The sequence below is a fragment of the Plecotus auritus genome (assembly GCF_963455305.1).
Source record: "Plecotus auritus genome assembly, chromosome: 1".
NCBI lineage: Eukaryota > Metazoa > Chordata > Mammalia > Chiroptera > Vespertilionidae > Plecotus > Plecotus auritus.
The window spans coordinates 125,361,314-125,376,372 of record NC_137770.1 but is presented as its reverse complement, the minus strand read 5'-3'; the positions used below and the strand labels follow the sequence as shown (position 1 = coordinate 125,376,372).

At 41.2% G+C, this 15,059-nt stretch overlaps 1 protein-coding gene across 5 annotated transcripts in view; it reads right to left on the bottom strand.

Annotated features, from left to right (window-relative positions):
- The window catches only part of NEMF (nuclear export mediator factor), a 76,848-nt gene that overhangs the window by 36,016 nt on the left and 25,773 nt on the right, over positions 1-15,059 (bottom strand). For all 5 annotated transcript variants that reach the window (XM_080656586.1, XM_080656587.1, XM_080656588.1 and 2 more), the window contains 8 exons: positions 12,966-13,036; positions 12,810-12,885; positions 12,414-12,476; positions 8,680-8,757; positions 8,384-8,592; positions 7,695-7,886; positions 7,248-7,311; positions 5,135-5,223 (listed from right to left, as the gene is read on the bottom strand). In XM_080656586.1, coding sequence (XP_080512712.1) covers positions 5,135-5,223; positions 7,248-7,311; positions 7,695-7,886; positions 8,384-8,592; positions 8,680-8,757; positions 12,414-12,476; positions 12,810-12,885; positions 12,966-13,036 — 842 coding nt within the window. The remainder of the gene's footprint in view (positions 1-5,134; positions 5,224-7,247; positions 7,312-7,694; positions 7,887-8,383; positions 8,593-8,679; positions 8,758-12,413; positions 12,477-12,809; positions 12,886-12,965; positions 13,037-15,059) is intronic.

The window sequence follows — 15,059 nt, the reverse complement described above, 5'->3', positions numbered from 1 at the left end:
ACCGTTGCAGCCATTATGGAAAACAGTATGGAGTTTCCTCAAAAAATTAAATATGGAACTGCCATTTGACTGAGTGATCCCACTTCTAGGAATATATCCTAGGAAACCCAAAGCACCAATCAGAAAATGTATGCACCCCTATGTTCATATCAACACAATTTACAATAGCTAAGTTCTGGAAACAGCCCAAGTGCCCATCAGTAGATGAGTGAATAAAAAAGCTGTGGTACATTTATACCATGCAATGCTATGCAGCAGTAAAAAAAGGAGAATCTCTTACCCTTTGAGACAGCATGGAGGGACCTGGCATGTACCATGCTAAGTGAAATAAGTCAGTCAGAGAGAGACAAGTATCATGTTATCTCACTCATATGTGGAATCTAATGAACAAAATAAACTGATGAACAGACTAGATCCAGAGACATGGAAAAATGGAACAGAGTGTGGAATCTTGGAGGGAAGACGCAGGAGGGTGGGTGGGTGGGAGGTAATCAACCAAAGACCTTATATGCATATATGCATGGCCCATGGACACAGACAATGGGGTGGTGAGGGCCTAGGGCAGAGTGTGGAGTTGGACTGGAGGGGGCTGATGGGAAAAAAAGGAGACATATGTAATATTTTCAACAATAAAAATTAAAAAATAAAAGAAAAAAAAACTGTTAAAAAAAAAAAAAAAGGAAATACTAGTAAGACCAGCTGAAGAGGAAAAAAGCTAAAGACATCAAGAGTTCCACACAAAATGGCCTATAGAGATCATTTTACAATTCCCCACAGAGAACTCCCAATCAGCCTTTTAATGCTCTACTATAAAATGTGAACAGATAATCAAGGATCACTAGACATTAGCATGAAAGCTGGAGACAAAACCAATAAATAAATAAAAAGCTTGGAGAAGACCTGCAGGAAAAGGATACTAAATAAAATTTAATACATCCAAACTACTCTCAGTATAGAGAAACTAGAGAAGGAAGTTTTTAAAAAGTAACATTCAAAACTGGCCAGCTGGCTCAATGGATAAAGCTTTGGCCTGCAGACTGAAGGGTCCTGGGTTCGATTCTAGTTAAGGACACATACCTCGGTTGCAGGCTCAATCCCTGGCCCTGGTCAGGGTGCTTGCAAGAGGTAACCAATCGATGTGTCTTTCTCACATCGATGTTTTTCTCTCACCTCTCCTCCTCCCTTCCACTCTCTTAAAAATCAATGGAAAAATATCCCCGGATGAGGATTAAAAAAAAAAAAAAATTCCAAGAACCAAAAGAGCTTAAATTAAAACATGATAGAAGAAAAAAATAATAATAAATTCAGTGGGAGGATTGAAAGATCAAGTTGAGGAAATCCTTCAGAATATAAAACAAAATGATGGAGTTGAAAATAGAAAATTGGAGGATTGTACAATTACAAAAAAGAAAGAAAAGGAGCCCTAGCTGGTTTGGCTCAATGGACAGAGCGTCAGCCTGCGGACTGAAAGGTCCCAGGTTCGAATCCGGCCAAGGGCACATGCCTGGGTTGTGGGCTCGATCCCCAGTAGGGGGCGTGCAGGAGACAGCCAATCAATGATTCTCTTTCATTATTGATGTTTCTATCTCTCTCACCTCTCCTTTCCTCTATAAAATCAATAAAATATATTTTTTTAAAAAAAAGAAAGAAAAGGAAGCAACAACAGAAACAAAAACCAGAGGGCAGATAGTTTTCTGAGAAATATGTCTAGAAAATTTCTCAGAAATGGGAGTTTCCAAATTAAAAAGGCCCATAAAATATCCAGCATAATGGATAAAAAACATCCTCACGGACCTACAACATTGTGAAATTCTGGAAAACAGAAGAAAAAAAATCCACAAGTTTACCGAGAGACAAAACAAGTTCCCTATAAAATATTAACTATCAAAATGACATCAGACTTCTCAAAATCAAACCTGGAAGTTAATATAATGTACGAATACCTTTAAAGTCTTAGGAAAACAGTTTCAAACTAGAATTTTATAGCAAGCCTAACTATTAATTAGGTATAAGAGTAAAATCATTTTTATACATTGGATACCTCAAAAACTTTACCTTCTACACATCCCTCTCATTATGCTTCTATAGCTCATAATTCCACCAACCAAGACAAAGAAAGTATGAAATCCAGGACAAAGAATCCAACACAGAGAGGGATAAAGGGAACTTTCAGGATAACAACAAAGAGGCATTTTAAGATGCTTAGAGTAACCAATCTAGAACAATGGTCAAAAAGCTCCAGAAGACTTCTGCAAGAAGACGATACTAACAGAATTCCAATGTGAGCACACTTGGAGGAGTGGAGGTGAATTAATAAGAACAAAAAGAAAAAGAAAGCTGTGACTACAATTTAAATATTCACAATAATTTTAATATTGAATTGTGCTGTAACTATTCTGGAAAGCTGGAAGGTGCATGCCTATGTAAGGCTGGGACACAAGAGGATAGAGTAAAATCTTAATCTTCCATAGTGGTAAGTCATTAAGAGAGTGTAAAATAGAAAAATTAAGAAGCAGCAATATAAGCATATTACTTAGAGAAATGGAAGCATATACTAGAAGACTCAGGTAAAAGAACTAAAAGTATAAACGTTTCTTTGGGAGAGGATGCAATAGGAGTAGGGGTAAAAAATAGCAGGGCTATTGGTTTTTGTAACAAGCTTTGTAGAATTGCTTCGTTTTTCTAAACAATGTGCATGCATAATTTTGAAAAATAAAAACTAGGAGAGAAACCAAGATGGCGGCATAGGTAAACACCTAAACTGCTGCCTCGCACAACAATTTCAAAACTACAACTAAAAGACAGAACGGACACCATCCAGAACCACAGGAAAGCTGGCTGAATGAAAATTCCACAACTAGAAGGAAAGAGGAAAGCTCACAGAGAATTGGAGGTACGGCAAAGCGGCTTTGTGCGCGCAGAGAGGAAGGGCGGCTGAGAGCCTGGCTGACTTTCTCTGGCGGAAGGGGGAAGGAAGCTTCCGACCGCACTGAACCCCAGTTCTGACAGCACTGAACCCCAGTTCCGGGTGAACCCCTGGGGACCCACGCTCTTACGGGGGGAGTCTGGACTCTCGGGCGGAGACTCGGGAGCCGGGGAAGGCGGAGGACTGAAAGTGCCCGCGCGCGCGCGCCAGTTCGCACAAAGGCTGCGGAAGTTGCCACAGGCTTTCCCTAGTGGAAGGGAGTCAGAGGATTCTGACTGCACTGAGCCCCAGTTCTGACTGCAGTGAACCCCAGTTCCAGGCGAGCCCCTGGGGACCCACGCTCTTGTGGGGGAGTCTGGACTCTCGGGCGGAGACTCGGGAGCCGGGGAAGGCGGAGGACTGAAAGCGCACATGCGCGGGCCAGTGCGCACAAAGGCTACGGAGGTTGCCACAGGCTTTCCCTAGTGAAAGGGAGTCAGAGGCTCCTGACTGCACTGAGCCCCAGTTCTGACCGCAGTGAACCCCAGTTCCAGGCGAGCCCCTGGGGACCCACGCTCTTGTGGGGGGAGTCTGGACTCTCAGGCGGAGACTCGAGCTGGGGAAGGCGGAGGACTGAAAGCGCACATGCACGCAGGGGCGGGGCTGACAGGAAGCCAAAACTGAGACTCCACCCCATCCAAGCTGAGCACAGAGGCTATTGCAATTTGGCAAGTCTAATCCTATAAGGCTGTCTCCAGCACCGAACTTCTCCCAGCATAGACACAGCTGATCCTTACAGCCAACTGGCCCAGAGGTCAATTCTTCCCAGTGATACCAACAACAATAAAGAATTAATTACAACAAGGCTGTACACACAGTCCACAAAGGGGTGCACCAAGAGTGTCCACCTCAGGTTAACTGGGGAAGCAGACCCACTGGGCCATATTGGAAACCTAGCACAAATATCTATCTTACCAACTCAGGGAAACAATGAAAATGCGGGGTCAAAGAATCAGATCACAAACGAAAGAAATGGAGGAAAACAAACGACTGGATATAGAATTCAAAACCACGGTTATAAGACTTTTTAAGAATATCCTAGAAAAGGCCGATAAATATAACGAGACCCTCGAAGATATGAAAAAGGACCAACCAGAAATTAAACATACACTGACTGAAATAAAAAATATTATACAGAGACCCAGAAACAGAATAGAGGAACACAAGAATCAAGTCAAAGAATTGAAATACAAGGAAGCAAAAAACACTCAACCGAAAAAGCAAAAAGCAAAAAAAAAATCCAAAAAGTTGAAGATAATGTAAGAAGACTCTGGGACAACTTCAAGCGTACCAACATCAGAATTATGGGGGTGCCAGAAGAAGAGAGAGAGCAAGATACTGAAAACCTATTTGAAGAAATAATGACCGAAAACTTCCCCCACCTGGTGAAAGAAATAGACTTACAAGTCCAGGAAGCCCACAGAACCCCAAACAAAAGGAATCCAAAGAGGACCACACCAAGACACATCATAATTAAAATGCCAAGAGCAAAAGACAAAGAGAGAATATTAAAAGCAGCAAGAGAAAAACAGTTAATTACCTACAAGGGAGCACCCATACGACTGTCAGCTGACTTCTCAACAGAAACTATGCAGGCCAGACGGGAGTGGCAAGAAATTTTCAATGTGATGAATAGCAAGAACCTACAACCAAGATTACTCTACCCAGCAAAGTTATCATTCAGAATGGAAGGGCAGATAAAGAGCTTCACAGATAAGAAAAAGCTGAAGGAGTTCATCACCACCAAACCAGTATTATATGAAATGCTGAAAGGTATTCTTAAAGAAGAGGAAGAAGAAAAAAGTAAAGAGAAAAATTATGAACAACAAATACATATCTATCAACAAGTGAACCTAAAAATCAAGTGAATTAAAAACCTGAGGAACAGAATAATCTGGTGAATATAATAGAATCAGGGGCATAGAAAGGGAGTGGACTGATAATTCTCAGGGGGAAAGGGGTATGGGGGGTTCATGAAGAGACTGGACAAAAATCATACACCTATGGATGAGGACAGTGCGGGGGAGGTAAGGGCAGAAGGTGGGGTGGGAAATGGGTGGAGGGGAGCTATGGGGGGAAAAAGGAGAAATAATTGTAATAATCTGAATAAAGATTTATTAAAAAAAAAAGAAAAATAAAAACTATATTTTTAAAAGGTAGGACACTTACCAATACACTTTTCTTGCTTTTTGAATAGAGGTAACTGTTTGGACTTCTTTTAAGGTTTGCTTTGTTTTCTTTTCAGCTGATTTGAATGCCTATTTATAAGAAAGAGTTTTTAAATAATTTAAGAATTTATTTAAATAACACCAAGCAAATGATAAGGCCAGAAACAGTTTTTTAAATATCAAAAAATGGCATTATCTACACACACACACACAAAAGTAATGAAAAAATGAAAATATTTTTTACTTTAATATTAAAATAAGTCAAAGATTTACTGTATACATATATTTTCTCAAGACCTCCAAATTAACAAGATTATCATTCAGTTACCAGATACTAAGTGCCTACCATATAACAAGTTCCAGACTACATGCTGGGGACAAATCAGTGAACAAGACAAAGTTTGCACCCCAATGGGGTCTAGGAGAAGAGACAAATATAAAACACATAATTATGCAAATAAACATATTTAAGTGCTTCTAAGAATGCCATAGTAAGTGAGCATTTCTGAGGAAATGGCATATAGGCTGAAGTCTGAAGGATTGATGGAATTAATCAAGGCAAAGAACAGAAAGAAGAGCACTATAAGCAGAAAGAAAGTAGTGATCACAGGGTAAAATGTCAAGAAATAAGGTTGGAGAGGTAGACAGAGGGCTAAGTCATGAGGGCCACTCATTTAACAGATATTAATGTGCCAATGTTCCAGGCAATATTCTAGGGCAGGGACATAGCAATGAACAACACAGACAAAATCTTACTTTCATGCAATCCACATTTAAGAGGGAAGACAGATAAATGTGTGTTGGGAAGGGCGTTTTTTAAGAAGAAAAGCAGAGTAAAGAGGGAGTAATTGAAGATACTATTTTTAGTAAGAGTGGTCGAGAAAGGCCTCTCTGACATCCTATGTAATCCTATATAATAAAGAGGTAATATGCAAATTGACCCTCATGCCCTCACAAGATGGCTGCCTATGACCAGGTTGGCAGGGGGGTTAGTAAGGGACAACCAAACGACTGAACAGCAGGCTGCATGGGGCGACCAAGCCAGTGTGGGGGGGGGAAGTTGGGGGCAACCAGACCAGTGGGGAGGGGACAAGGGCAGTTGGGGTGACTAGGCCAGCAGAGGGGGGCAGTTGGGAGCGACCTGTCTGGCGGGGGCAGTTAGGGGCGACCAGGCAGGCAGACAGGCGAGCGATTAGGAGCCAGCGGTCCAGGATTGTGAGAGGAATGTCTGACTGCTGGTTTAGGGATCCGGCCTATACCGGCAGTCGGACATCCCCCAAGGGGTCCCGGAATGGAGAGGGTGCAGGCTGGGCTGAGGGATGCCCCCCCACACCCCGTGCACGAATTTCATACACTAGACGTAGACATGAGAATGAGGGGTGGAATCAAACCACAGAAATTTTTAGGGAAGAGCATTCTTGGTAGAAAGAGCAGCAAGTGCAAAGGTCCTGAGAAGGTAGCATGGACCACTGTTGTAGGAACAGCTAAAATCCCAGTGTGGCTAGAAAGAATGTGTAACAGGAGGAGGGCAGGCGATGAGATCAGAGGGGAGCAGATCATATAGAACCTTCTAGACCAGGATAAGGGCTTTGGATTGTCTTGGCTAACATGAAAAGCTACTGGAAAATTTTGAACACAGAGAAATGACTTTATTTTTTATTTAAAAGGATCACTATAGCTGCTGTGTGAAGAACAGACTGTAGGAGGGAAAGGGTGGGAAAGTAACCAACCCAGTAAGGGGCTACTGCTATAATCCATGAGAACACATGATTGAAACCTGGATCAATGAGAAGTGGCCAGATTCTGGTTATACTATAAAAGAAGAGCCAAAAAGATTTGCTGGTGGATTGCATATGGTTTATGAGAGAAGAGTCCTGGATAACTCCAACATTTTTAATCTAAGCAAAGGAAAAAATGAAGATGCTATTTACTGAGATGGCAAAAACCAAGGAGGGGCAGGTTTGGGAAAAAAATAAATACTGGAAACACATTTAAAGCAAAATTAAATTTGAAAGGTATTTCTGAATTAGAAAACCTCATTTAAACATAAAAAATCATTAAGGCCACTAAATTAAGGTAGAGAAAAACAATTAACATTCACAAATGCAAAGTACCTTCTCAGCAGCTTCAACAGTCTTTTGTGTTTTCTTAGCAGCATATCTCTTGTGATCATAATACCTAGAAAAACACAATTCTCTTAAATTTTAAGTAAAATTTCTATTCTTTTGTTTCCTATTTGTTATTTCTATTTTATAGACTCAAATCATACAGAACAAGTTTTGTGCTTTACACACCTTCATTTTCTATGTTCCATATGAAAATGAAGTTGTAGAATGCACATAAGATTTAAAAAAGAATTCGTTATTTGAAGTTTCCAGGAGAATTACTGTTTTGAAAAATAGTAATTTCTGTACTCTTTCTTACAATAAATATAATTTTATGACACACCAAAAAAGACATCCCAAAGTATAGACAGGCAAAATAACAATGTTTCTTATCCTTTAATACCCTGAGTTATTGTAGATAATATTTTGCCTAAAATTTCTACTTTCAAGACTCACTTTTTGGCATTGGCATATGCTGATAAACTGAGATCAACATCAATAAGTAATGGCTTATTTTTCTGAGGCTTCTGCAGCTGTTTATTCTTTTTCTTTTTCTTTTTTCCTTTTGGTGGTTCAGTTTCATTTTTCTCAACACTGATGTCACCATCAACATCGTCATCTTCCTCCTCTGATAATAAGTATGGATTTCTATTAAAAATATTCAATAGTATTTCACTAATGTCAATGACATCACATTTTTTTAATTTTCAATATATTCCTAAATGAAATCATAAATGGTTTACAGTATTTAGTTTGTAAATTAAGTTGCAAATTAATTTTTTCTGTATTGTCAAGGATAAATTTCCAAACAAAAGAAAAATTTTAAATGAACACAGTGAACAATTAAATAGCAAAATAAAGACAAGCATTAACTGCTTCACTAAAAATTAAACTTACCTGCCCTGGCCAGTGTGTATCAGTGGTTAGAGCATCAGCCCACACACCAAGGGTCACAGGTTTGATTCCCAGTCAAGGGCATATAACTGGGTTGCAGCTGGGGGCATGCAGAAGGCAACCAATCAATGTGTCTACTTCTCTTTCTCTCTCCCCCACTCCTTCCCTTCCTGCCACTCTTTCTAAAAACAATCAATGAGAAAAATATCCTCGGGTGAGGATTAACAAATAAATAAATAATTTAAACTTACCTCAGCAACATTGTAACATGATTTGTTTGTAGTTTTAATTCTTTGATTGCATTTGCAACAGGATCTCCTTGAGCTTGGGCTTCTTTCACAATTAACCCAATTTCTGTCCAATCTATCTGGTTGGCTAAAGCACTTCGAACAACCTGAATGGCTCTGTCAACTATTTGTAGATTCATTTCTATGAGCTCTCCTTTAAGTTTATCTATTTCCTTAAGAAATAAACCAAAAACATTTACTATAATGCCAGTTAAAGTTACCATTTTTCAGAAAGCATCTGAAAAAGCTAAACATAATACCTGAGCCTGTTGAAGAGCTTCTAATCTGTTTTCGTGATCCTTTCGGACATTATCTAATTTCTTCAATGCTTGTTTTTCCTTTTGTTGACAAAAAAAGATTTCTTAAAAAATTAGATTTCTCCCATCTCCTGCACCTTCTCTCTCACCTCCTGAAACTCACTGTCCTGTCTCCACATCTGCCCCCTAGTTGACTAGAGATGCCCAGAGTCCACCTCCCCAGGTCTATACTACCCCAAAGTGTTTCATGCTCCAAAACGAAGTCATGTCTAACTACCTCCTGTTCCCTATTTGAAAGTAACTTGATTATGTTACACTGTATGTAAAATAGGCTCCTAGAGCCTACCTTTTCCTTCTGGCAAAAAAGTAAAATTTGGGAGAATGCATTTGTAGCCTAAATTACCCAAATTGCTTCTTTTTATTTCATTGCTGCCTTTAATTTTCTTAGCATTATTCCTAGTATTTTAAAGAATTTCTCCTAAATCAACAACACAAAAGGTCATGGTAACTATTTGACCTCCTATATAGCATTTTATCATATACTAGAGGCCCGGTGCACAAAATTCGTGCATGGGGCAGGGATCCCCTCGGCCCAGACTGCACCCTCTCCAATCCGGGACCCCTTGGGGCAGTGGTCGGCAAACTCATTAGTCAACAGAGCCAAATATCAACAGTACGATGATTGAAATTTCTTTTGAGAGCCAAATGTTTTAAACTTAAACTTCTTCTAACGCCACTTCTTCAAAATAGACTCGCCCAGGCCGTGGTATTGTGTGGAAGAGCCACACTCAAGGGGCCAAAGAGCTGCATGTGGCTCGCGAGCCGCAGTTTGCCGACCACTGCCTTGGGGGATGTCTGACTGCCAGTTTAGGCCCAATGACCGGCAGTCGGACATCGCTCTCACAATCCTGGACCGCTGGCTCCTAATCGCTCACCTGCCTGCCTGGCGCCTGGTCACCCCTAACTGCCCCCCCTTCCAGCCAGGTCACCCCCATCTGCCCCCCTGCTGCCAGCAGGTTGCCCCCAACTACCCCCTCCCTGCTGGCCTGGTCGCTCCTAACTGTCCCACGCTACTGGCCTGGTCACCCCCTTACTACTCTCCCTGCCGGCCTGGTTGCCCCTAATTGCCCCCCCTGGCTTGGTTGCCTCTTACTGCCACCCCCCCCCGCCAGCCTGGTCGCCCCCAACTGCTCCCCTCCGCCGGCCTGGTTGCCCCTAACTGCACCCCCTGCCGGCCTAGTCACCCCCAACTGCACCCCCCAGCCGGCCTGGTCGTCCCTAACTGCCCCCCACCCCGCTGACCTGGTTGCCTCTTACTGCCCCCCCTGCTGGCCTCCCCAGGTCTATACTGCCCCCCCTGCTGGCCTCCCCAGGTAGACCCCAATTGCCCCCCTCTGCTGGCCAGGTCGCCCCTAACTGCCCCCCCTGACGGCCTGGTCGCCCCCAACTGCCCCCCTCTCCCGCCAGCCTGGTCGCCCCACGCAGCCTGCTGTTCAGTCGTTTGGTCGTCCCTCACTAACCCCCTGCTGGCCTGGTCGCCCCACGCAGCCTGCTTGTTCAGTCATTTGGTCGTCCCTCACTAACCCCCCTGCCAGCCTGGTCACAGGCAGCCATTTTGTGAGGGCATGAGGGTCAATTTGCATATCACATCTTTATTACATAGGATAATTTACATTTCAGGATTTTTTTATTTTGGGGCAAATTTTCTAACAGTAGTAACAGCATTACCAATTAATGAATGTTTGAAAGCTGGATGTAGTATTAAAAAATGTTAATTATAAAAATGGTAACTATTAAAAGAATGCAAAATGATTACTGAAATAATTCATAGGGTATTCTAATGCACATAAAAGAGATGGGGTTCAATGTCACTGCTAAATATCTATTTAGTAGCTAAAGTGCTGCCACCATGTGGCAATTACAGTATTTAATTAATTTGACCCATCTGCTTAGAAATTGTGCTTTGTTAATTATTTTAAAACTGAGGGGCAGGGAGGATACAGGAATTCACATAATTATAAACTGTGCACACATATTATAACACTTTATTAATATTTTTGAAAAATCAGATCCTCTTCAAATCAAGAGTAACTGTGGCCAATTTCTGAAATTGTTCTTCAGCAAATGTTCCAAAAACATGGTCACATGTGCTGGAAAAATACAGCATATTAAAACCTCCTTGTGGAGTCTTGATACACACAAAACATATATTTTTTTAAAATTTATTTTACAAAATTTCAATTACAGTTTTAGTATTATTTTGTATTAGTTTCAGGTATACAGCATAGGGATTAGACAACCATACACTTTAAAAGTATTCCCCCTGATATTTACAGTACCCACCTGGCACCCTGCAGTTATCACAGTATTATCTATACTAATAAAAGGGTAATATGCAAATTGGTCACAATGCCCTCACAGTAACAACCAAACAGCAGGCTGCATGGGACAACCAGGCCGGCAGGGGGGTTAGTGAGGGTTGACCAAACAACTGACCAGCAGGCTATGTGGGGCGACCAGGCCAGCAGGGGGGTTAGCGAGGGACCACCAAACGACTGACCAGCAGCCTGCATGGGGCAACCAGGCCGGCAAGGGGGGGGGGGGGGCAGCAGCGAGGGACAACCAGGCTAGCAGAGGGGAGCAGTGAGGGGTGACCAGGCTGGCAGGGGGGCAGTTGGGGGAAACGAGGCTGGCAGGGGGGGCACGAAGGGGCGACCAGGCCAGCAGAGGGATGCAGTTGGGGGTGACCAGGCCGGCAGCGCGGGCAGTTAGGGGCAATCAGGCTGGTAAGCAGAGGTGGTTAGGGGTGATCAGGCTGGCGGGGGGGGCAGTTAGGGGCAATCCGGCAGGCAGGCAGGTGAGCAGTTAGGAGCCAGTGGTCCCAGATTGTGAGAGGGATGTCCGACTGCCGGTTTCGGCCCAATCCTTGGGCAGGCTGAAACTGGCAGTCGGACATCTCCTGAGGGGTCCCAGAATGGAGAGGGTCCAGGCTGGGCTGAGAAACTCCCCCGCCCCCGTGCACAAATTTCGTGCACCGGGCCTCTAGTTTATTATATTTCCTATGCTATACCTCCCTGTGACTATTTTGTAAATTCCAATTTGTACTTCTTAATCCCTTCACTTCTTCCACCTGGTCCCCAACCCATCTCCTCTGGCAATCACCAGTGGGTCTCCACACAAACCACATTAAAGGTTTAGTTTAGAAGTTCACTCTGCATAAACCACAGACACAGACAATAAGGTGGTGAAGGCCTGGGCAGGGGTGGGAACAGTGTAAAGAGGGTCAAGGGGGAAAAAAGGGGGCATCTGTAATATTTTCAATAATAAAGATAAATAAAAAATGAAATAACAGTTTAATGGTAAACAAAAATATTTATTTGTATAGAAAAAACTTTTCCCTCTCCTTTGGCCTATTTAAAAATCTTCTCAAAACAGTATTACCTTAATAGCAAAATTTAGAAGCTTTGGGTTGCTTTAATAAAGCAATACTAGGGTATAAGTAACAGGTCTCATCTTCCCACTGTATTTTCCATTTTACGGAATACCCGATATATGATGAAACAAATGAGGGTATACTTTTCAACACTGGAGACCTCACCTAGATCGTTATCAATAAACTAAGAGATCAGCACATTCCCATACACTTTCAAAGGTTGCCCATTCTTATGAGAGCATCATCTACCCAGCAAACCACACTAAAACTAATTAATTTAATGTAAATGTTTTAAATACCATACCTGTTGTAAAGCTTTTAAATCTATTTTCTGACCTTCGATCTTGGAATAAAATTCATCCACAGCCTTATTAAAACAAACAAAAATAACTAATTGGAAAAAAAGGATAGTCTCTACTTCAACTTTCATACATAGAATTTTTAGTCCATTTTGTTTATAAAACCACTCAGAGATATAGCTAAATAATCAAGAATCAAGTTCACATTTTTTATCCTTTATCTTGAAATAAAGTAGCAAAGTTTCCAACAGTTTGTATCTATGACTGCATTGTTCTGTAATGCTCAGATTTATAGTGACTGCAAAGCAAAAATATTTGCAATTTCTCAATAAAAGCAAGTTGATATTAATTTAATAATTCATATCATGCTAACTGGTCAAAAAATAGAATCTGAAACCCACCTTGTCAAATGATTCAAATTCTATATATGGACATTGCGAATGTTGAGAAAACAAGAAAGGATGAAATTCCTCATACCTGTAAAACATATTTACTATATCACATTCAAGAACATTAATAAACACCTATAATAAATTGACCCATGCCTACATGCTTACGTGAATATGTCTTCAGTTGGTTTATCTACTTCCAGGCTTGGTTTTATTTCTCTTTTCTGAATGATATATCCCTATAAAAATCCAACATAAAACTCATTTCTATCCATAATTAACAAAGATTTACTTTTCATGACTAATAGCAATTTAAGTTATAAAATTTTCTAGTTATAAATTTATCAACTGCATTTGTCTATAGATTATAAATGAAGCTTTTCTTAGACTCAAAGTATTGTTAGGAAATGTTTTTTTTCACATGCACAAGAAAAATCAGGGAATAGAGAAAATGGAAACTGATAAAATGGTGGGATTATAGAGCTGCATTTTGCTTTCTTCTTTCCATTTTTAGATGTTGTGCAATTTAAATAAGCCAAAAGCACTGCCAGCAGAAAAACAGATTTCCTTTGTTGGTAGGTGATTTTAATTCATTTAAAAAACTGGGCCCGGCCAGTGTTGCTCAGTGGTTGAGCATTGACCCATGAACCATCAGTTCAATTCCGGATCAGGGTATATGCCTGGGTTGCAGGCTCAATCCCCAGTAAAGGGCATGTAGGAGGCAGCCTATTGATGTTTCTCTCTCACCAATGTTTCTATCTCTCCATGCCTCTCCCTTCCTCCCTCTCTAAAATCAGTAAAATTTATTTTTTTTTAAGATATATTTTATTGATTTTTTTACAGAGAGGAAGTGAGAGGGATAAAGAGAAACATCGATGAGAGAGAAACATTGATCAGCTGCCTCCTGCACACCTCCCACTGGGGATGTACCCGAAACCAAGGTACATGACCTTGACCAGAATTGAACCCTGGACCCTTAAGTCCACAGGCTGACACTCTATCCACTGAGCCAAACCGGTTATGGTAGTAAAACACCCTGGCAGGTTGCTCAATGGCTAGAGCACTGTCCCAGGCATCATAGGGTCACAGGTTTGATTCCTGGTCAAGGGCACGTATCTGGGTTGCAGGTTCGATCTCTGGTCCTGGTAGGGAGGCAACCAATTCATGTGGCTGTCTTACATCAGTGTTTCTCTCTCTCTTCCTTCCTCCCTCCCTCTCCCATCCACTCTCTCTAAAAAAAACAAAAACAAAACACCAATAGAAAAAATATATACATATCCTCGGATGAGTATTAACAAAACAAAAAGAAACTAGGCAGGTACATTTGGACTGAATTTAGCTATAATTAATCAGAACTGTCTCTGAACTTTTCTGGTAAGTAAAGTTATACTTTGAATAGGGAAGAAAAGCACAAGATCTGAGGTAATTCAGAGGATATTTAACTGTTAAAGGATGTAAATCACCAAATTTTTGAAAAGTGCTGGTAAATTAAAATGTGCTTCGCTATCTAAAATTAACCTAAGGAGAAATACTTTCAAATTTCTTATCTTTTCTGGAGGGCTGATATTGATTTAACCTAGTACTTTCTATAAAAGACAAAAAAGAACAAAAAATTACAAATCAACAGCAATTAAAAAAAAACAACATACAAAACAGCACAGACTGGTTTGGCTCAGTGGATAGAGCCTCGGCCTGCTGACTGAAGGGTCCCGCGTTTGATTCCAATCAAGGGCATGTACCTTGGGGCAGGCTCAATTCCCGGCACTTGCGGGAGGCAATCAATCGAAGTGTCTCTCTCACAACAATGTTTCTCTCCCCCGACACCCCCCTTCCACTTTCTCTAAAAATCAATGGAAAAATATCCTCGGTGAGGCTTAAAAAAACACACACACAAAAGAACAACTACCCTAGCCCTGGCCAGGTGGCTCAGTTGATTGCAGCATCGTCCTATGCACCGAAAAGTTGCGGGTTCGATTTCTAGCCAGGGCACATGCCTAGGTTGCAGGCTCAATACCCAGTCAGTGCATATATGGAAGGCAACTGATCGATATTTATCTTTCTACCTTCCTCTTTCTCTAAAATCAATGAAAGCATATCCTTGGGTGAGGATAAAAAGAAAACTGAAAACAAAACAAAAATCTACCCTAGAATAAGCATATTACTAATGTCGAATTTCTAAACTAAAACAAAAAATGTACATATATTGATCTTTAGTGAACATTTAAATTCTAAAAATATAAATAATAAAGCCACTACAATATG